The 24,423-nt window shown below is 40.0% G+C and overlaps 2 protein-coding genes across 2 annotated transcripts in view; one reads left to right on the top strand and one right to left on the bottom strand.

The window, feature by feature from the left end:
* ATP6V1A (ATPase H+ transporting V1 subunit A) overlaps positions 1-23,913 on the bottom strand; it is a 64,509-nt gene extending 40,596 nt beyond the window's left edge. The window contains exon 1 of the mRNA XM_021668820.2: positions 23,653-23,913. The gene's annotated coding sequence lies outside the window, so the exon portion shown is untranslated. The remainder of the gene's footprint in view (positions 1-23,652) is intronic.
* Positions 5,149-7,392, top strand: LOC105725057 (G2 and S phase-expressed protein 1-like). The gene has a single exon (XM_064374446.1). The coding sequence runs from the start codon at positions 5,173-5,175 to the stop codon at positions 7,390-7,392; it is 2,220 nt and encodes a 739-aa protein (XP_064230516.1). The 5' UTR covers positions 5,149-5,172.
* Positions 23,914-24,423: the final 510 nt, after the last annotated feature.

The raw sequence follows: 24,423 nt of genomic DNA, 5'->3' as shown, positions 1-24,423 counted from the left end.
TCACTTAGCTATTTTTTTTCCCCTAGTTATCAGGTGTATTTTAACATAACTTTATTTTCGAAGACCAACTGGATTTTTTTAAGCACTGATGATGTGCCAGCTGCTGGATTATAGATAGAAAATATAATGGAGTAAGACACAATCTTTCCCCCAAGGATCTTCTGGCATGGTGGGATGAAAAGACAAACAGGTAGTTCTTATAAGGTGACATATCTGCTCTCTTAGGAGTACTACAGGCTAGAGATTTAGAAGAGCATAAAGCAATGACATCTAACCTAGACTTGGACAGGATGAAAATGACTTAACAAGAGGTTAAGCTGAGACTTGGAGGGATGAACAAAGAAGCATCAGCATACCTAGTAAAGTTTCCCTATAGATGGTTGAAACCTGTGGTTCAGAAAGGTATTCTAAGGTTTGTAAGGGAATAATGATGTCTGTTCCGATTTTTTAAAACAGGAATTTACATGCTTTCCCTTTAAGACTAAACAATGCATGCCTCCAAATGTATGAGCAATGATTAGTGGAAACTAAATGGGTTTGTTCATGATTCAGCTGTCTTGTGGGTTAGCAGTCAGCTGGAAAATCCTAGCCAACACAAGAATTTTAATGATTCTATACTTTTAAGCTTTTTTTAGGTACATATTATTTAATTTATGCCAAAGATAGCAGACATTAGGAAGTGACATCATGCTAATAAGAGAACCAAGAGCCTAAGTGATAATTCTACAAAATTTACCGAAGGATGACTGTTACCAGATCCATAAATTTACATTACTTTCATAAATATTCTTGTATTAGCAAACCAAGATGATTGTCCTTTCTAAAAAGCCAATATTGGCTGGGTGAGGGTGGCTCACACCTGTAGTAATCCTAGCACTTTGGGAGACCAAGGCGGGTAGATCATGAGGTCAGGAGTTCGAGACCAGCCTGACCAACATAGTGAAATCCCATCTCTACTAAAAATACAAAAAAATTAGCCAGCTGTGGTATCACATGCCTGTAATCCCAACTACTCCGGAGGCTGAGGCAGGAGAATCACTTGAGTCTGGGAGGCAGAGGTTGTAGTGAGCCAAGATCGCACCACTGCATTCCAGCACTCCAGCCTGGGTAACAGAGCAAGACTCTGTCTCAAAAATAAAATAAAATTAAATTTAAAAAGCCAATATTAAGTGGAGAAAAATGTAATGATGATTCTGAGTATTTTCATTTTCTCTACTCCATTGTTTTTACACAGAGAAGTGGTTGCAAATACATCCTGAAACCTGCTCTTACCACATCTTTCATAATAAAATAATTATGAAAACACAAGCTTTAAAGTGCAAAATTCCAAGCATTTTTAAAAAAGCATTTTGACATTTTAAAATATTTACATTTTAATCTGCTACAGCAACATGGCTCTTTTGTATTTCTGTGTCACTGCCTAGAATGTTCTTTTTTCAAAGACTCATTTCTTCATATCATTCATGTGTCTGCTCAAATAGTCCCAGTCCAAAAAGCACTCCCATAGTGTTTAGTAAATAACTAACAGCTGTTAACCCTTCAAGGTCAGCCTCAGATGCAGAGCTGCCTTGCCTGCATTCACACCACTTGCAGGGCAGCGTGCACTTGCTTAATGGACACAGTGGAGGTAAAAAGGCCCAGCCATCTCAGCCTGATGCAGAATATTCTGGCAAGCAACACTCACTCCAGATCTCTCCCACTGGGTGCCGGAGGCTCTGTGGGGCTTGCATTACATTTCAACTTCTTCCTCTGCCCAACTCTGCTCCCACCCTCTTCCTTTCAAATGTATTGATCCAAATAAACATCAAAGTGAATAACCGCTCCTCTATCTACCCAATCCCAGAATGTGAACAAGAAATAGGATGCTACAGCAGTCTACTATAAGCAAGGAAATTCTTGGTATGCTGTTGTATATTCTCTGAATTCCAAACAAGTTTTATACTCTACTTTACTCATACAATAAATTTTATAAGAAAAGTATGTACCTTGTAAATATATACACCTAAGTATCCATAAAAATAAGAAACTGAAAAAACTAAAGAAGAAAAAGAGAGAAAAATATCCAAGTGTTTCCTCCCCACAGTGAAATAAAAATTACTCATCAGGTAGACATACTACAGTGACCTGATGACTGAATAGGGCTAAACATATAGTATTTTGATAAGCATGGTCATACAACATACTAATTTGTTTATAACTCTTCCTTATTATCTGTGAATAGTTAAAAATACCCCACTAAAATCTTCTGCTTCATCATTGAATGCTTATGGCTCTAAGTGAAAAAGAATAGGCTTTTTAAAATGTTAAAACAATCTCCTAGAACACCAACTTTCAATAAGCAAATTATACTGCAAATTAGATCATATTAAAAGTTAATTGTGTGTGTGTGTGTGTGTGTGTGTGTGTGTGTGTGTGTGCAGATGGAGTCTCACTCTGTTGCCCAGCCTGGAGTACAGTGGTGTGATCTCAGCTCACTGCAACCTCTGACTCCTGGGTTCAAGCAATTCTCCTGCCTCAGCCTCCCAAGTATCTGGGATTGCAGGCACATGGTACCATGCCTGGTTAATTTTTTTGTGTTTTTAGTAGAGACGGGGTTTCACCGTATTGGCCAGGTTGCTGTCAAACTCCTGACCTGTGATCGAGCCTGCCTCAGCCTCCCAAAGTGCTGGTATTAAAGGTGTGAGCCACCGTGCCTGGCCTGAAAATTAATCTTAGCCCAAATCTGTCTAAGATCCAAAATATAATAGGATTTAATGCTACATAAAATAGTTTTATAGGCTATTTAATAACTCCTTTTTAAAAAAAATTTATTTATTTTTGAGATGGAGTCTCTCGCTCTGTAGCCCAGGCTGGAGTGCAGTGGCGCGATCTCAGTTCACTGCAACCTCTGCCTCCCGGGTCCAGGTTCAAGCAATTCTACCTCAGCCTCCCAAGTAGCTGGGATTACAGGCATGAACCACCATGCCCAGTTAATTTTTGTATTTTTTAATAGAGATGGGATTTCACCATGTTGGCCAGTCTGGTCTTGAACTCCTGACCTCGTGATCCACCCACCTCAGCCTCCCAAAGTAATAACTCCTTCTTAAGACAATATACAGCTATTGATTCTCTTTTTTATTTTTGAGATGGAGTCTCAGTCTGCCACCCAGGCTGGAGTGCAGTGGTATGATGTCAGCTCTGTGCAACCTCCACTTCCCAGTGATTCTTGTGTCTCAGCCTCCCAAGTAGCTGGGACTATAGGCATGAGCCACCATGCCTGGATAATTTTTTGCATTTTTAGTAGAGATGGAGTTTCACCAAGTTGACCAGTCTAGTCTTGAACTCCTAACCTCAGGTGATCTGCCTGCCTTGGCCTCTTAAAGTGCCAGGATTATAGGCACGAGCCACTACGCCTGGCCTATACAGCTATAGTTGTTCCCAAACATTTAAAAAATAAAAGCATGAGGCCAGGTGCGATAGTTCATGCCTGTAATCCCAGCACTTTGGGAGGCCGAGGCAGGTGGATTACTTGAAGTCAGGAGTTCAAGACCAGCCTGGCCAATATGGTGAAACTCTGTCTCTACCAAAAAATACAAAAATTAGCTGAATGTGGTGGTGTAAAACTGTAGTCCCAGCTACTTGGGAGACTGAGGGAGGAGAACTGCTTGAACCCAGGAGGTGGAGGTTGCAGTGAGCTGAGATTGTGCCGCTGGACTCCAGCCTGGGTAAAGAATGAGAGAATGCCTCAAAAATAAACAAGTAAATAAATAAAAGCAGGAATACTTATTACATACTTTCCTGAAAGCAGTGCGGTATACACAGATGCATTCACAGAAAAATCAAATCAATGATTATATAAACATGTTGCCTTTAGCTGTTTTGACTTCAACCTTGCTTAAGGATAAAAAGTAAATACAACTTACAACTAAGATTCTTTGGTTACAAGTTATAGGGGTTCCTCTCCCCACCCCATTTGTGAAAGATTTAAACAAAAATAAAAACCCTGTGGTAAAAGAGGAAAAATCCAGAAAGGCAGCAGAAACAACCATCTGAGCTAATGAGTCATCGGTCTCTCCCCAACAGGCACTGCAGAACACTGCCGTGGCAAATAACACCAGAGGAAAAAATTTTTTGCCTATAATGTCCACTCCACTGCTGCTGGTTAATGCACTTGATAATTTCATTATTTCAGAAATAATTCTTCTAGTAACCAGAGTCTTGGATGATATGGCTGTTGGGGGCAAAGATGAGGTAATATATAAGTTAAACACTAACCTTCCAAGGTAATGTTTATTCACATACAAAATCCTGAGGCACTTCATTGATAAGGAAGCATTATTTTAATGTTAACACTTGAAAAAATACATTCTATCTAATTGATTAAAGACTATCTCTGGAAATTATAGTGGAATACCAGCTAAATACCCTAATCATATTTTTAAAGTATAGTACTAGTCATTTTGTGACGCTCTTTCTATTCATCTCCTTCAATCCACCTACCTAGCAACCCTATTAGAATGGCTTATATGGCAGATTTATTTCACTATGTATATTTAGTTTTCCGATTTTTCCTTGCCAACCAAAAGCCAACTTTGTTCAAAATTTGGTAAGCCTATTACTGTAATTCCAGTTCCCTCAACTGCTTTGGAAATAAGCACATAATAAATGATGATCTGACCAATAAGAAATAAGGCAAAATCTGTTGGGGATCTTCTGGGAATAACTTCTTTGCTCTTTTAAAAGATACAGGTGGCTGGGCACAGTGGCTCATGCCTGTAATCCCAGCACTTTGGGAGGCCAAAGTGGGTGAATCACCTGAGGTCAGGAGTTTGAAACCAGCCTGGCCAACATGGCGAAATCCCATCTCTACTAAAAATACAAAAATTAGCTGGGTGTGGTGGCGCATGCCTGTAGTCCTAGCTACTCAGAAGGCTGAGGCAGGATAATCACTTGAACCTAGGAAAGGGAAGTTGCAGTGAGGTGAGATCACACGACTGCACTCCAGCCTGGTGACAGAGCGAGACTCCATCTCAAAAAAAAAAAAAAAAAAAAAATTGCAGGCAATCATGCAGGAAAATTATCACCTTCAAAAAGAGTCAAACTAAAAACTGTACAACTACTTTAAAAAGGCAATGGCTTAAAATACTTAGAAACTGGTCGTCGCGGCTCTAGTGACTTCTGACAGCTCTCTCTATGGAAGGAGGCGGTGGCCGCGATGAGCCTTCAACCTGCCGGGCAGGGGACGCGAACATGGATGACCCTAAGAAGGAAGACATTCTTCTTTCGGCCGATGAAAAATTCGACTTCGATCTTTCATTGTCTTCTTCAAGTGCAAATGAAGATGATGAAGTGTTCTTTGGACCCGTTGGACATAAAGAAAGATGCATTGCTGCCAGCTTGGAATTAAATAATCCAGCTACCAACCAGCCTCCTTTGCCCGCATCTGAGAGTCCCTTCGCCTGGAGCCCTCTGGCTGGGGAGAAGTTCGTGGAAGTGTACAAAGAAGCTCACTTACTGGCTTTACAGATAGAGAGCAGCAACCGGAACCAGGCAGCCCAAGCTGCCAAGCCCGAAGACCCTCGGAGCCAGGGCGTGGAAAGACTCATACAGGAGTCAAAATTAAAAATAAACCTCTTTGAGAAAGACAAGGATATGAAGAAAAGCCCCACGTCTCTTAAAAGGGAGATGTACTACCTGTCAGACAGCCCCTTGCTGGGCCCCCCTGCAGGCGAGCGCCGGCTCTTGGCCTCCTCCCCAGCCCTGCCCAGCGCTCCTGCCCAGGCCACCCTCTCCCGGGCGCTGGGGCCTCCGCACTCTGCTCATGCCTTGCCCAGGGAATCAAGCGCTGCTCATGCTCCGAGTCAGGCAGCGACTCAGAGGAAGCCTGGCAGCAAATTGCTGCTGCCTCGAGCGGCGTCTGGTAGAGGAAGAGGCATCCCCAGAGCCAGAGAGAAGCCCAAGAAAGAGATACCAGCTAGTCCTTCCAGGACGAAAATCCCAGCTGAAAAGGAATTCCGCCGAGATGTTGTCCCTGACATACCTGCCCCGGGTGCTGTCAGTGTGCCAGCCGCCGGAAGCCACTCGGGCCAGGGCAAGCGGGCGATCCCCGTTCCAAACAAGTTGGGGCTGAAGAAGAGCCTGTTAAAACCACCCGGCTCTACCAGCAGTCTGGCCAGGAAGTCCTCCTCAGGGCCTGTTCAGAGCGGGGCGCCCAGTGTGTGCACATCCCCAGCGGCGGGCAAAGCTAAATCAAGTGAATTTGCAAGTATTCCTGCAAACAGCTCCCGGCCTCTGTCAGACATCAGCAAGTCAGGCAGAATGGGACCCACTGTGCTGCGGCCGGCTCTGCCTGCAGGTCCTGTGGGGGCATCCTCTCAGCAAGCCAAGGGGGTCGATGTTTCTGAGCTGGCAGCGGAGCAGCCCACAGTGCCCCTGTCAGCATCCCTCACCCACCCCCAGACTCTGGAAGGTGGAGGCAAATGGCCAAACTCCAGTTCCACCTTGTCAGAATCTTCTCAACTGAATAAAACTAGAAGTATAAGGCGGCGAGATTCCTATCTAAATTCCAAGACAAAGGTTACGCCTACTCCTGCAAATCAATTTAAAATTCCTACGTTTTCTCTAGGTGACTCCCCAGACGGGGCAACGCCAAAGCTCTCTCAGGCACAGCGGCCGCAGTCATGCTCGTCAGTTGGCAGGGTCACTGTCCACAGCACCCCCGTTAGACGCTCATCTGGGCCAGCACCACAAAGCCTGTTGAGCACACGGTGTGCGTCAGCCTTCCCCACACCTACCAGCCGGCGCTTCTCTGGCCTTCCACCGATGACCCCCAAAACCATGCCCAGGGCTATGGCCTCGCCCCTGTGTGTGCCAGCTCGGAGACTTTACTCTGAACCCCGCAAGAACTCTTCAATGAGAACTGAACCCACAAGGGAGAGCAATGAAAAGGCAGATTCCAGGCCGGTGGGCATGTTCCCTGACGGGGGTTCTCCTCCCTCCCATGTGCCTCAGGCACTTCACTTTTCTCCAGAGGAAAGCGATTCTACTGTTTCCAAAAGCACCAGCACAGAAGCAGCTGAGGAGGAAGCCAGGCCGGGTGGAGACGCAGCCCCTACTGAGGCTCTTCTTGTAGATATCAAACTGGACCCACTCACGGTCACCACAGATGCTGCAGGCCAGCGCCGCGTTGACCTCTCTCTCATCGACTTCTGCAATACCCCAGAAGCAAACATCCCTGTGAAATCTGAAAGCAGGCCTCTGATCGACCTCATGATAAACACCCCAGACATGAATAAAAATGTGGCAAAACCTTCACCGGTGGTGGTACAGCTCATAGACCTGAGCTCCCCTCTAATCCAGCTGAGCCCTGAGACTGACAAGGAGAACGTGGATTCCCCACTCCTCAAGTTTTAAGCAGAACCAAATCCTTTGCCTTGAAAGAATAGCCCTAAAGAGGTTTCCAGCCCTCAGAAACAAGTTTTAGGCTGGGTGTGGCAGCTTACACTTGTAATCCTAGAACTTTGGGAGGCCAAGGTGGGCAGATTACTTGAGCCCAGGAGTTTGAGACCAGCCTGGGCAATATAGTGAGACCCCTGTCTCTACAAAAAATATAAAAATTAGCCAGGCGTGGTAGCACATGCCTGTAGTCCCAGCTACTCGGGAGGCAGAAGTGGAGGGATCACCTGAGCCCGAGGACGTCGAGGCTGCAGTGAGCTGTGATTGTGCCACTGCACTCCAGCCTGGGCAACAATGTGAGATCCTATCTTGGAAAAAAAAAAAAAGAGAAACACGTTTTAGTAGACATTTTATTTGCAAAAGAAAAATAAGCATCAAGATATTCCCTGTGCTGGAGAGGGTGGGCTGAAGGACTGGGGTCAGCGCTGACCCCAAGGCCTCTGCTGCCCACAGCGGCCCTCCTCTCTGTTGGCTGGACTGTGAAGCTTAAGTCACTCTAAATGAGGAATTTTCTTTTGAATGTTTTGTGTGTAAAATACCAAGTGGCTATTTTTAAAGTTAAGTTTGTATAAAAAGTTAAATATTCTAGATTTACATTAAATTTTAAAATAAATGGACTTATTAAAGCGAAAAAAAAAAATACTTAGAAACTTTTTTTTTTGGAGATGGAGTTTCGCTGTTGTTGCCCGGGCTGGAGTGCAATGGCTCAATCTCAGCTCATCATACCTCTGCCTCCCAGGTTCAAGCAATTCTCCTGGCTTAGCCTCCTGAGTAGCTGGGATTTCAGGCATGTACCACCACACCCGGTTAATTTTGTATTTTTAGTAGAGATGGGTTTCACCGTATTGGTCAGGCTGGTCTCGAACTCTTGACCTCAGGTGATCCACCCACCTCGGCCTCTCAAAGTGCTGAGATTATAGGCGTGAGCCACGGCACACAGCCAGAAACTTATTTTTAAAACTTTACGATTACCACATTACTCCTTTAAATGTTAGTGAGCAAATTTTGATCATTTTGCTAAAAAAAAAAAAAAAAAAGGAGCAGCTAAACTAGCCAAATATAAGCAATGTAAGCATTTGAGATTGATGTACATACAAGAAACAAAAGAGAGACCGCATCAACAGTGTTGTAGTAAAAGTGCTATTACACTTATACTATTAAATTATGCTGTCCAGGTACAGTGACTCATGCCTGTATTCTCAGCTACTTGGGAGGCTGAGGCAGGAGGATTGCGCATGAGCCTAGGAGTTCAAGACCAGCTTGGGCAACATAGTGAGACCCTGTCTCAAAAAAAAAAAAAGAGAGAGAGAGAAAAGAAAATATGATGTCTACATTTAAATGAATCCATCCTGTCATTTATTTAATGGATGGAATAGAAGAGGACAAAGGTTCATAAACTGTGCTCTGGTGTATTAACCCAATGTTTAGAAGAGAGTGTCACATAAATAGGTTCACACCTAACTCAAGAATTCATAAAATCTGTGCAATAAAAATATATCCTAAAGCATAAAGTTAAAGACAAAAGAGGAAAAGAATGCTGCCTAAGATAGGTGAAAAAACATCTTACAATCTGGATTTCAATAATGACTACGGTCAAAAGTCCAGACATTTTCAATTCAGAGGGCAAGAAATCTGTTTCTAACAGTTTTCCTAGTATACTATGATTAACAACCAGGGTTTATTTAAATTAGTTGTGGGGAGAGGTGAGGTTTTAAATAGTGTGGTTTGCTAAGAAATTAACTGCCTGCTCCCCTGGTATGTGCTCAAGGTCTTCAATATTGTTCCTTTGTAGCACTTACTACTCTTGTGATTAAAAAGCTGCTCAATGTCTATTTTCACTGCCAGACTATAAATGCTGATAAACCACCTCTGCTTTGTTTATTGAGCACCCCAATTATCCAGTAAAGTGCCTTGGCACATAGTAGGCAATTACTAACTACTGCTCAGTGACAGTACTGGCAGGGGTGTGGGGGGAATAGAAACTCTCATCGTGGCCGGGCACGGTGGCTCACGCCTGTAATTCCAGCACTTTCAGAGGCCAAGGCGGGCAGATCACCTGAGGTCAAGAGATTGAGACCATCCTGGCCACAATGATGAAACCCCATCTCTACTAAAAATACAAAAATTAGCTGGGTATGGTGGCAAGTACCTGTAGTCCCAGCTACTTGGCAGGCTGAGGCAGGAGAATCGCTTGAACCTCAGAGGCAGAGTTTGCAGTGAGCCAAGATTGTGCCATTGCACTCCAGCCTGGGCAACAGAGTGAGACTCTGTCTCAAAAAAAAAACAAAAAACCAACTCTCATTGTTGAGTGAAAACTGATAAAAACACCTTCAAAGTACACTGAATACACATTCTGACCTAATGCTTGATGGCCAAGATTTTTAAAATATTCACCTGAGGCCAAAGCTGAATCCAAATATTACCATCACAGAATGATCTTCTAAGATCAAAGATTATTATTAAATATTCTTAAATATTAAGAAAATATTAAATTTGATTCAACTTATTAACTTCAAGTTATAATTTTATTAATAATTTTAGTGGTCATTTTGTTCAATCTTATGAACAGTAGAACACATATAATTCTATAATGAATAGATAAAATTTAATCTGTATTAATCTGCCTAGTATTATTATTTAAAATTTTACAAAATTTATCAGCTCAAAAAGGCTCCACTCCAACACAAACATGAGCAACTGGCTTTTGACAAAAGTATAAAGGCAATTCAGTGGAGAAAGTATATTGTGTTCTCAACAAGTGGTGGTAGAACCAATGTATATGTAAATGCAAAAAACAAACAAACAAACAAAAAACCTTTAACTATATACAAAAATCTAAAAATGAAATGGTAGGCCTAAATGTAAAACTTAAAACTATTAAACTTCTTTTGTGACCTTGGATTAGACATAATACTAAAAGCACAATCCATAAAAGAATAAAATGGTAAACTGGACTTCATGAAAATTTAAAAACTCTGTTCATCAAAAAACATTGTTAGAACAAAAAGACAAAGTAAAGACTGGGAGAAAATATTTACAGACATAAACCTGATAAAGAACTTATACCCAGAATATACAAAGATCAAAACTCAATGCTAGGAAAAATCAATTAAAATAAGCAAAAGATTTGAACATACACTTCACCAAAGTAGATAGCAAAATACATGAAAAGATGCTTAAGTTCAAGTTCATTAGTCACTAGGAAAATGCAAGTTAAAACCACAATGAAATGCCATTCCACAGCAATCAAAATAGCTAAAACTTTAAAAGACTGACCAAAGGAAGAGTTGGTAAGGATGTAGAAAAACTAACACTCTCACATATTGCTAGTAGAACTGTAAAATGGTACAACCACTTTGGAAAACAGTTTGGCAGTTTCTTAAAGTTAAACTTATAACTACCATATGATTCAGCCATTCTACTCCTTGATACTTACCCATGAGAAAGCTTATGTCCAAAGACTTACATGAATGTTCATAGAAGCTTTATTCATAATGCCCAAAAAGTGGAAACACAACACATATATTCATCAATGGGTGAATGAATAAACAAACTATGGTATATCCATAAAACGGAATAATACTCAGCAAGGAAAATATGAATCATTGATACATGTAATGTAAACTAACCTATAATGATAGAAAATAGATCAGTGATGGTTAAGGATGGGAGGTGGGGAGGTATGGAAGGACAGCATTAAAAAGAGGCACGAGGAAACTTTTGGGTGTGATAGATATGTTCACTATATTGATTATAGTGCTGGCTTCATGTGTGTATATATATATTAAAACTTATCCAATTGTATACTTTATGTGCAGCCATGCCAATTATATCTCAATAAAATTATTTTTTGAAAAGCACGAGTTATTGCCATCATGACTCCTATAAAGGCATGCTTCCACAGAATACATACTCACTTTGGTTTTTATTTGTTGACTAATATAGAGTATTTCTAAAGGACTATTTGGCTTATGCAAACTTGAGAATTTTAACCCTAGAAATAGCATTAGGGGAACAGATGAAGACTTAACCAAACCAGTTTTTTGTTTGTCTATTTAGAATGAATAATGTGGCTCTGGATAAGGCTGTGTGGGCACCCTCTGGTCCTGCCAAGTTTAGCTAATTCTGGGAATTTCCACAGTCACTTAATAGCTCAGAAGTGTAGAAGTCAGATATGCCTCTTAAGTACTTTATTCATCTATATTTTCAGAACAGGGCTAATGGCATATTGACTTTAATAGCTTGAATGAGAATTTAGGAAGATATTAACTCCATCTTGAATACACTTCTGTGCCATAAGGCATGGAAGGGTTTGTGGTCCAAGACTCAGATTAAGCTCTAATAATTCAGACATCAAAGTTGATATGGCTCAATGGCTCATTTGGAGGGTGGGGGTATAGGGAAAGTTATTTTCTGTTACTTTGTATTACTCTAATTTGAGGTAGAATTAGTTCACTTTAAAGAACTGTTTTAGACAGCCTGTTTGTCTCTATTTATAGCGACTTCCCAAGCTGTCCCTAACCCCAGTAGAGTTTCTTAGGGAGAATGAGTGCATATTTAAAAGGTGCATGTGCGTGCACACACACACACACACACACACAAACACACACACACACCACTGTAAAACAAGCAGGTACTACAGGTCCACATTCAGGTACTGCAGGTATACTAGGTTGGGACCTGAGAAGATTCCATATTTTAAGCACCTATTTTGGATCACATTGAAGAGTTTGGTGTCAGTCAACCTGCTTCTTAGATTCACAATGAGATATTTTTTCCTTTCTTGAACAAGTGAAATATTGGGCAGTGAATCCAAGTGTGTTATACTCAAAATAACTTGTGGGTTTTATAACTCATCTAAATAAAGCCCCTCACTGCCTAATTTTGCATTACCTAAGACTAGGACTCACGGATTATTGAAAACTCACTTTTCACAAGAAAGGACACAGTTATTCCTATATTTAGCTAGTTACACACTCTTAATGTTCAAATTAATAACTACTTGAACACTCTTACATAATTGCTTTAGTACATAAAATCAGCAACTTTAACAATTATTAACAATTATAACAATCTTTCAACAATATATATTCAAACTTTGATTGATAGAATTTCAATGTATAAATCACATTAAGGAGCATTTCAAGTTATATCTAAAATACTTACTATTATTTGTAAGTAACAAGTCCAAAGGTCACACCTTTTTCTCATACTGACATTGTTACGTTAATTCCATATGACAGTAACTTAACACTATTACATGACAGTAGATCACACACAATTCAGGAATGCTAGAAATGTTAAAAGCACACCTTCCAAAGACCCAAGCTAAATGGCAGATTTTGACAAATTACTAAGGACAAAGGCGAACTTCTGCACCTCCCTAAATTGGAGAGCAATTTGGCAGTGCCTGCCAAAATTCAAAATGTACTTACCTTTGACATGGCTAGTCCATTTCTAGGAATTTACTGTATATGTATAAAATGTTTTATTAACAAAATATTAACTATAACACTGTGTCTTAAGCAAAAGACTGGAATGTCCATTAATACGGAGGCTAAATACCTTGTAATACTATGACAGGCTACATGTTTAGTGGCATTATGACAGCAATCTCTGGAAAGTGACTCCCTGGGTTCAAATCTTGAGTTGTAGGGGCTTATGAACTGTGTGATTGTTGGACATTTAATCACCCTGTGCCTAATTTTCCTCATTTGTTAAATATGGAAAAACGTGCCTATCTCATAGGTTGCTATGAGGCTTCCGTGAGTTAATACAACTGAAGTATTAAGAAAGCATCTGGATCAGGAGTAAGCTCTCAATAAATGTTACATATGATGACGAGGGTATATTAATACAATTGAATACTAAACTATCATTAAAAAGAATGAGGCAGCTTTCCCCCACCAACCCATGGACTCTCACCCCGTTGCCCAGGCTGGAGTGCAATCGCACAATCTCAGCACATTGCAGTCTCCGCCTCCCGGATTCAAGTGATTCTCCTGCCACCTCCTGAGTAGCTGAGATTACAGGCGTGCCCTACCACACCCAGCTAATTTTTTCTATCTTTGGTAGAGAGGGGGTTTCATCATGCTGGCCAGGCTGGTCTTGAACTCCTGATCCATCGGCCTCAGCCCCACAAAGTGCTGGGATTACAGGCATGAGCCACCATGCCTGGCTGAATGAGGCGGCTTTAACTGTATTAATGTGAAAAGATCTCCAAGATAATACTCTTAAGTGAAAAATGTAAGGTCCAGAATAATATGAAGAGGTGCTGCCATTTGTGGATAAATATATGGGGGGAAAAAAAATGAGGAGAGAGACAGAAAATACACTTATATATAAATGTTACCATATTTGTAAATGTATTACCCATCCAACTGAATTAAAAATATTATTGGATGATTCAATGAATGTCAAAACAACTGAGCCAAGTAAAACTATTATATATTGTACCTAATTGAGCAAATAATGGCACATATTTATTATTATATATATATTTTTTTCTGAGACAGGGTCTGGCTCTGTCACCCAGGGTCTGCAGTGGCACTATCTCAGCTCACTGCAACCTCTGCCCCCCATGCTCAAGTGATCCTCCCACCTCAGCCAACCGAGTACCTGGGACTACAAGTGTGTGCCATCACGTCTGGCTAATTTTTGTTATTTTTTTTGGTAAAGACATGGTTTCGCCATGTTGCCCAGGCTGCTCTTCAATTTCTGGGCTCAAGCAATCTGCCTGCATCGGTCTCCCAAAGTGCTGGGATCATAGGTGTCAGTCGCTGCACCCAGATGGCAAATATATATATGGTTCTTATGTGTCAGTTATTATTCCAATCACTTATTTTCTACTACTCACAACATCCAATGAAGCTAAATACTCTTATTTTAAAGCTGAGAAAAATGCAATACAAAAAGATAGAAGTAACTCCCCCAAAGTCACGCCACTAGGAAGTAGAGCCAGGATTTGACTCACACAGTCTGGTGTCCTTCATCTCCTTGCTATGTTAATACTTTCAAATTATTTTTATTTACATACATTCAACTCTTGTAAAAAAGACTTTGGACAGCTTACATTAAAGCACACATATGCAATTAATAAACTGGTAATGAAAAGGGAAAGAAATACCAATGTGAGAAAAAAATACAGCTACTTTATGCAACAAATCTAACTCTAAAGCATCTGCCATTTTCTACCTTGGCTTTGAATGATGTATTCTATTAACACACTTTTAAAAGGATAGAAATCAAATATTAAATAATTGTAAATACTTTATATTTTGCTTCTTTAAAGAAATTCCTGTTTAAAGTTTGCTTAAGGCAAGTTAATTTTGTAATCTAGTTTATGTGCCAAAACCGAAATATGAACTTTTCTCACGATTCTGTCATATGATTAAGTCAGGTGATAGATCCCACACTTGTACAATATGCTCTGTATCTCTAAGGTAGAAAGCGTGTCTAGAGCACTGACTACCCATACCAAAAATAACATGCCAATTTGTAATCCTATCTAGGAATGCCTATCATTTTCTGATACATTTTTCTTTTTTTAACTTGTGAAACAGGGCACTGCTCTCATGCCCAGGCTGCAGTACAGTGGAACATTCACAGTTCACTGCAACCTCGAACTCCTGGGCTCAAGTGATCCTCCCACTGCAGTTTCTTGAGTAGCTGGGACTACATGCCCAACTTTTTTTTTTTTTAAATTTATTGGTAGAGAGGGGGTCTTGCCATGTTGCCCCAGATGGTCTCAAACCCCTGGGCTCAAGTGATCTGCCCACCTCAGTCTCCAAAAGTGCTGGGATTACAGGCGTGAGCCACTGTGCCCAGCCTGTTTTTCCTAATTACAGGAACACTTCATGTCCACTGTAAAAATAAAAACATATAATGTGGCTGGCGCGGTGGCTCAGGCCTGTAATCCCAGCACTTTGGGAGGGGAGGCTGAGGTGGATGGATCACAAGGTCAGGAGATGGAGATCATCCTGGCCAACATGTTGAAACCCATCTCTACTAAAAATACAAAAATCAGCTGCGTGTCGTGGCTTGCACCTGTAGTCCCAGCTACTGGGGAGGCTGAGGGAGGAGAATCGCTCGAATCCAGGAGCAGAGGTTGCAGTGAGCTGAGATCGCACCACTGCACTCCAGCTAGCAACAGAGCAAGACTCCATCTCAAAAAACAAAAACAAAAAACATATAATGTAGAAAAATGTAAGGAAGAAAGTAAATCACCCTAAATGCCCATTGTTTCTTATAATGCATCTTATACACAAGCATGTAGTTTTATATAAATATGTTACCAGAGATACTCTGTCTCTTTCCTTTCTGCTTATTTCCTCTTTCCAATGGTGACAACCAGGTAAAAAATATACAAAATTCATGGTGTTTTCCACTGGTTTTCTAAAAATGAGATATCATTATAAATGTTTCTCTGTACTTTTTTTTTTCCTTTTTCTTCTTAAGATACATGATAGACAGCCTGGGCAATAAGGTGAAACCCTGTCTCTACGAAAAATACAAAAAATTAGCCAGGTGTGGTGGTGCACACCTGTAGTCCCAGCTACTCTGGAGGCTGAGGCAGGAGGATCACTTAAGCTTGGGAGGAGGAAGTTGCAGTGAGTCAAGATGGCACCAGTGCACTCCAATCTGGGTGACAGAGCAAGGTCCTGTCTCAGAGAAAAAAAAAAGATACATGATAGAAATCCTTTCCAATCACGAGAAGATTTAACTCGTACCATTTAATTGTTTCACAACGTTCCATAAAAAGCCTAGGCTGTAACTTATATAACAATACCTCTATTAACAGGTATTCCTTTTGTTCCGACCTCGTTGCCACTACTGACATTGAAACACTGTTGCAACTAACACTCAGGTAAACTCTTACTGGTGCTTTTATTTCTAAGGAAAAGATTACATGGAGTTAGACTGACAGGTGGAAAATATATGTATTCTCAATATTAACAGATATTGCCTGATTGTTTACTAGAAAAAAAACTCTTAACACTTCACATCTCCACTAGCATTTTATGAGATAATCCTTCTCCACATACCCTGCTAGCAGTAGGCTTACCACTTAATTTTTGCTTATCAGAGAAGTAATATTTTATTGTTAGTATACTGATTACCAGTAAGGTTACACATCCTTTTAGGTTTGTTGAATGTTTGAATTTCTCTTCTGTGAACGTCTGGTCACTTGTTTTATCTATATGTTTACTGGGTGAACTTTTTCTGAATTGGTAAGAATTTTTAAAACTGTTAACTCATCTGTTATATATATTTCAAGTCTTTTTTCACCTAATTTTGTCTTTATTTTTGCCACTAAAGAATCCTTCATTTCTGGCTGGGCACAGTAGCTCACACCTGTAATCCTAGCACTTTAGGAGGCTGAGGCAGGCAGATCATCTGAGTTTGGGAGTTCAAGACCAGCCTGACCAACATGGAGAAACTCTGTCTCTACTGAAAAAACAAAATTAGCCAGGCGTGGTGGTGCATGCTTGTAATCACAGCTACTCAGGAGCCTGAAGCAAGAGAATCGCTGGAACCCGAGAGGCAGAGGTTGCAGTGAGCCGAGACTGTGCCACTGCACTCCAGCCTAAGCACAAGAGCGAAACTCTATCTCACAAAAAAAAAAAAGAATCCTTCATTTCTATGTAGTCTCTTGTGTCTATCTGAACTTTTATGACATTTAGGTTTCCCATATTGATTTAAAAAACTACATCTAGATTGTATGTATAAAGAAAATTTAGGCCGGGCACGGTGGCTCATGCCTATAATCCCAGCACTTTGGGAGGCTGAGACGGGTGGATCACGAGGTCAAGAGATCGAGACCATCCTGATAAGCACGGTGAAACCCCGTCTCTACTAAAAATACAAAAATTAGCTGGGCATGGTGTCGTGCGCCTGTAGTCCCAGCTACTCGGGAGGCTGAGGCAGGAGAATAGCTTGAACCCAGGAGGCGGAGGTTGCGGTGAGCCGAGATCGCGCCATTGCACTCCAGCCTGGGTAACAAGAGCGAAACTCCGACTCAAAAAAGAGAAAATTTAGGAGATTAGTATCTTAAGTATTTTATTGTTTACATTTAAGCCTCTAATCCATCTGAAATCAGTTTTTGCATATGTTGCAAAGTAGGGGTTCAATTTTATTTTCTTCTAGATGAGCAAGTTGTATCAGTTACATTTATGATATATATGTGCCTTTTTACCCCATTGTATTGAATTATCCCTTTGAAATGTAGTAAATTCTCTTATACAGTGAGATTTACTCTGCTTTTTAAAATTCTACTGCACTTATATACTTAATATTAAAAATATATCTACACATCTACAAAATTAAATAACTTACTCAGCTATATGGATAAGACAAAACATTTCACTTAAGGTATCCAAATAGTTAAGATGAAAGAATTATTTAGGTGTCTTAATTTTCCATATCAAATTAAGAAATATTTTGCAATGCCTACTGATAATATGAACTCAAATATACAGAAGTTATAGTAATAAATTATTTATTTTGATGTATTTCCTTATGACTTTTTCCATATGTATATACTATCACTACTATACATATGCCCTTTTCTCAATTTTTTTTTTTTTTGAGATGGAGTCTTGCTCTGCCACCTAGTTTGGAGTGCAGTAGCACAATCTCAGCTCACTGCAACCTCCGCCTCCCAGGTTCAAGCAATTCTCCTATCTCAGACTCCTGAGTAGCTGGGATTAAAGGTGTGAGCCACCACGCCTGGCTAATTTTTGTATTTTTAGTACAGACAGGGTTTCACCATGTTGATTAGGCTGGTCTCGAACTCCTGACCTCAAGTGATCCACCCACCTTGGCCTCCCAAAGCGCTGGGATTACAGGTGTGAGCTACTATGCTCGGCCCTCAGTATTTTCTTTATTGCATCAATCTAATTACTTATTTTGATGCATTTCCTTACAACTTTTTCCATATGTATATACTGTCACTACTATACACATTCCCTTTTTTCAATTTTATAGGTATTTTCCAATTTAATTAGTCTTCTCTATTTTACCTTTAAATAAACATTTACAAAATTAAACTAAGAATTAAAAATTTATAAAGTCTAGTTGCTTTTCATTGCTCAAGCACAACTGGAACTTCTGTATCATATGATACACCACCTATTTTATTTTCAGTGAAATAAGCTTAATTATTTTTCAGAAAAGAAACAACATGTGGTATGTTGCAGATAAAATTTTTTTTAGTTTTATCACCAAGAGAACAGTTTCAACAGATAGCATTAAGATCCCAAAATGAAATTTTTATTGTAAGTTATCATAATAACAATACCAAAAATAATAGCGTTTTTTTAAAACCTTAGGATATATGAAAGTATTTCCTTCTAACATTTAAATCTGAAAATACTTATGATATGCCATTAATTTTTCAAAACAGTTCATCATAGTTATAAATTTATTAACTAGAGCTAACTACAAAGAAATATACAGAAAGAGGAGTTTCAAACATAAATAAATCATTAGATAATTCTAAAGATGACTTCAATAGTTTCAGGTAAAATAAATATGTTACTACAATGATACACATTCACTTCAGCTGTCTTTATGTATACATACACACATTATGTATTTTATATACAAATATTTACTATGTATAACTATATGCATAATATGTATATACTACATATAAAAGAATACACTTACATAAACCAAAGTCTCGTTCATTTCACCATAGGGAAGAAAATAGCAAAACTTTAAAATTATCTTCAGAAATTATATGGAAAACATTCTCATTGCTCATGGTTTATTTATTTACAATAAACTTATTTAGTATAAAGAATAAGTTCATTCATAAATCAATAAATCTATTTATTATAATAATCAACACTAAAGAAAAGTCAATAAAGTTTTAATAAAATCTTTCCTTAAGACAAATGGGTAATTTTTTTTCAGGATTAAAGTGATTCATAAACTCATGATAGCTATACTTAAATTACTGTTTAACTCAGTGATATTTTCCATTGCAAAACTACTAATCCTTGTGAATCATCAATTTAGGAAGGGAAGAATTTTACCCTAGTTTATGTCTCCATTATGTTCTCCACATTTCTTTGTCTATTTCACATAGACAAATAATATATAAAAACACTTAAAATTTTTAAAAAGACAAACTTTTTTCTTTTTTTTTTTAAAAAAAGACAAAATTTTTAAACTTATAAGCATTGACTCAAAAGTCCCTACTCTACAGTTCTGTACAATTTTAACATACTTCTATAATCCATTGCAGAAATAAAAAATTCGAAATCGAAGAAATGACTCCTTAAATTGATTCCATATATTAATGATCACAAGCTTTGGGAAATCTTTGCAGAAAATATTAAGACACTGTAGTTGCCAAAATAAGGGACTTTATTTTGATATTTTTCAGATACAATTAATAAATCTGTTTCAGAATTTTTGCTACAAGTACATTTTTCTTGTTCCCCCAGTTCTTGGGTAATAGCTTCTTTTCAAATTCTACTCCTTTCCTCATCCCCCAAACCTGCTGCTCACAGGGACATCAGTCAATTCAGTGGGATGTCTTAAGTCTTCTTTATAAATTCAGTATATAAAATCAAAGTAACTGATTCTCCTCCCGAGTAGCTGGGACTCCAGGCACATGCCACCACACCCAGCTAATTTTTTGTGTGTGTTTTTTTTTTTTTAGTGGAGATGGGATTTCATTGTGTCAGTCAGGATAGTCTTGATCTCCTGATCCGTGACCAGCCCGCCTCCGCCTCCCAAAGAGCTGGGATTACAGACACCACTTAGTTTTTAAAATATTTTCACATAAATTACCTAGGGTTTTTGTCATAGTAAGGTTCCTAAATATCAAACCTGAACCTCTCCCCGACGTTACTTAAAAAGGACATATAACTAAAGGGGCAGAGCTGAATGATGATCCTCTGACTTTTAGTCTAGTGCCAGTTCACTTATAGATCATGCAGAGCTACTTTTTCATTTAGAACAATTCATTCCTCTTCCCTTCTCTCCCGTATTTTGATGATAAAAATACTTACTACTAAATAAACATGCTGTGAAAATAAGTTGGTCTCAGCATTAACAAAATCCACCTAAGGTTTTTGATTTTTTTTCCCCCAGAGACAGAGTCTCGCTCTGTTGCCCAGGCTGGAGTGCAGCGGCCCAATCTTGGCTCACTGCAACCTCTGCCTCCCAGGTTCAAGCAATTCTCCTGCCTTAGCCTCCCAAGTAGCTGGGATTAACAGGCATGAGCCACCACATCCAGCTAATTTTTTTGTATTTTTAGTACAGACGGTTTTACCATTTTGGCCAGGCTGGTCTCAAGCTGCTGACCTTGTCATCCGCCGGCCTCAGCCTCCTAAAGTGCCAGGATTATAGGCGTGAGCCAGGTGCCTGGCCTGAGGTTTTTATCTATGTATTTACCATGAATTTCGAAGGTTATTACTAGTTTATATTTTAAAGTTAACATTTAGTGCACAATTTTAGGAAGATCTATGATCCGCAAAAATTAAAGTGGTTTAATTTCCTTGTCTAATTGTCCAACATTCATTCAATAAACAATTTATTGAGTACCTATCAGGAACTTCAGTATTCCGGTGCTGAAGACAAAATAGTATTATAGTTCACAGTCCTGGAAGCTTTATGATTTGCTGAGGAACAGCCCAGGAAACAGCAATTAAATACAGTGCTAGAAGTGCAAATAGAAGAATAGAAAAGATGATGATGATGATGATGATAATGATTATGATTAGAAGTCTATCATCATCATCATGAGTGAGTGGCCACCTCTGCTCATGGGGGAAAAAAGCATTCTTGTGGTGGCAAAAATCTGTAAAGGCACTGAAAACAAGAAAGACCTCAGGGTAAGAAAACCAGAGGTGCCAAGGGCCCTAAAACAAAACAAAATCCTTATGTTTTAGTTAACAGTGGATATAGCACAATTCCCTAATAAATGTTAAGATTTCTACATGTAACACTCATAAACTGATAAGGCTAGTCTCAGAGATGTTTTCCAGGCTTCCAATCGTGTGTGTCTGTGTGTGTGTGCGTGCATGTGTGTGATCTATGCATAATGTCGAAGCTTTTTTTCACATTTAAACTTAACAGCAATGTAGCCACCAATTCCCGCTACTAATCTACATTTCATCAGTGGTCTAAGTTATTGCTTTCTTAAGTTCCCTAAAATTGGGGGAATTGTGAAGTAAAACTGCAGACTCATTCAACCACTTTCATATTGATATTTTCCCCTCTAGTAGTCAATGCTTCTAACTGGTTTTCTCTTTCCCATTTTGGTATCAGCCAGACAAGACTAGTTAGGACTTCCAGAGCACTTAAGGAATTCTCCTTTTGTGGTGCAATGTCACCTGGTCAATGAAGTAACACGTCCTTTTTTCCCTCTCTCCTCTAGAGATCAAGGAAATCTTATTATGAAGAAAATTAATGGCTAAAACTATATACACACACACACACACACACATACATGCACACACACGTATATATCAAAAGCAGGCATGGTGACATAAATATATCAATATATTAGTCTATTGTCCAGTATGGGTCCAAAGTACAAAATACTAAAACGGTAAATCCACAAGAGATAATAGTAATCTTCCTCATTACTTGGGGAAAGCAACATCTTCAAGGTTATGTTTTCTAGCAAGGAGCATCAATAAGCCAGGTTATGTATTTTGAACTTACTATAAAAACACTTTGTTAAATTGCTACTATTCTAGAATATTAGCTTTTTGTTCTCCTTAATAAAATAAGGCCAGTTTATTGGATAGCATTTGGAAGACACAGAAAAACAAAAATAAATCAGTCACATCTAGTACTTAAAGATGATTCCATCTTCCTCACTTTTCAGCAGTCTTCTTTAATAATTATCTTAGAAAACTACAAGATTTGGGCATATAATTTTTCATATTAAGGTGTAATTTAAATTTTAAATATCAAATTTGTAATATTTGTAAGAGTGAAAAGAAGCATGGAACTTTCTGAGTTTGCAGTACAAATAAAAAGAGTTTAACCACAAACTGAAAAACATTCTTCCCTAAAGCCCGTTGTTTGGGGTCAAAACATTGGTAATACATTACAGACAGAATGGGAGTACTACAGTTGGACAACACCTGGGCAAAACAACTTCTGTATTTTCACAAAATACTATTCATCAAAATTTGAAGAGGGCACCGGGAGTTTTACAATTGGGGAAACTTAGGAGGGATACAAATGCTGCTTCACCTAAATTTACTATAAAGCCGGTCGAAGAATAGTCTGGGAGTGGCAATTAAGTAATATTTTAGGGGAAAATGATAAAAAAGGAAAGATTAAAGGCAGAAAATATGTGCAGACGGCAAAATCTCGACCTGATTCTACCTTTAAGCATATAGCCAAATAAATCTGGTTTAACAATATTTCCAACCCAATCAGTTTCATACTTTGGTTTCAGGGAACCCTACTCACTTTTCCCTAAACTAGCCTGGGCCTCCCGCACACCACGACACCACAATACCATCTTTCAACGCCTCCTCATTCAATCGAGACTGTCGCATTACTAACACCCCGTTTTGAAGACAGTATTCCTTCAACCGTCCTCTCCCTCAGAGAAGAAAAAGTAAAAGCCCTTCTTTTACCCTTCCAGTCCCATCTGAAGCACGTGAACATCTACGGAACCTTCCCTGCAGGGCTGTCAGATAAAACCCTTAGAATTACTGAGAAAGCACATTCGGAGGGAAGCTTCACAGTGACTCCGCAGTGAGGGCCGTATCTGACAATCCCTCCCAAGCCTGTCTCACCGGAGACGCCTCTGCCTCCAGGGTTTTTGCTACCTCCCTGCTCCTCAGCCCTGAGCCGACGGTAAGGACAGTGAGGATCTTTGCCAAAGAATAGGCTTTAAGGAATGGGACCTAGTGTCTACTGCAGACCCTGTGGAATGGCTGAAATAATCTGCTACCAGAAGCCCCAAAGGCTCTGAGTAGAGAATCATAATGGCCGCACTCACTTCCAACCGTGGGAAAGGTGGACACCTCAATCCCCAAGTAGCGGGGACCACCACACTTGGGGAAGCAGGGGTCAGGGGAAATGAGCTCCTTGCCCATGCAGGGTGACAGCGGGGAGGAAGCCTCAGGCAGGGAGGTCGCCATTCACACTCTCTCTTCTCTCTCTCCTCTGCCTTCTTCTACCCCTTTTACCCGTTCTGCCCCCACCACTCGCCAGTTACCGGCCGCCGCTCACCTGCTGGGGCGCGAGGTGCAGAGACAGTACCGACCGAGGACCCACAGGCTCTGTCACCTCGGGAGGGGAAGTCCTTAGCTGCAGAGGAGGGGGGGCGGGCCCAACCAGTCATGTGACGTCGAGCTCCGCCCTGCCTTCTTCATGCCATCTCGCTACATCACGGGGTCCTGTATTTTTACAGATTCCTTGAATAGTAATCTCTTTGGATTAAAGAAATAAAGATAAATTTTCACAAGGACTGTGTTGTAAAGTGCAATGTGGAAGACGTGGCCAGCAAGGGTTAAAGCGCATTGCTAAGGAAGTGACGTTCACGCCAGATCGAGGGACAGGAAATGGCGGTGAGGTTCCTTCCCTCCGGAATCCGCCTGTAAAATTCCAGGCTCTGAGGTTTGGGTCAATCACGTGATCTCAAAACTGGAAGCGTTCTGGAGAGTAACCAAGCTATCTGGCCGATTGTTAACTACGTTTATTTGTTTTAAAACACCTAACTTACCTGAGCTTTCCACAGATTTATTTACATTTATTAGAACTAGCCTTATAAAACCCTAGTAGAAGGCAAGAGCGTTTGAAGGTCACTCTGGAGACCACAAACTGGGAAGAACAGGTCCGAGAAAGACTGATCTTGCAGATACGGGACAGGAGAGGAAGGGGTGGAAAAATCTGGATTTTACCGCCAGGGCCTACCGAGCCAGCCCCACAAGTAGTGTTGTAATAGGTGGGAGGGAGGAGAATGACGCCAGAAGCCACAGTCCGGGAAAAAAATGGAGGTTC

The sequence above is a fragment of the Aotus nancymaae genome, unplaced genomic scaffold (genome assembly GCF_030222135.1).
Source record: "Aotus nancymaae isolate 86718 unplaced genomic scaffold, 86718_ANA_hifiasm-v0.15.2.pri h1tg000011l, whole genome shotgun sequence".
Lineage (NCBI taxonomy): Eukaryota > Metazoa > Chordata > Mammalia > Primates > Aotidae > Aotus > Aotus nancymaae.
This window is presented reverse-complemented; position numbering and strand designations above follow the sequence as displayed.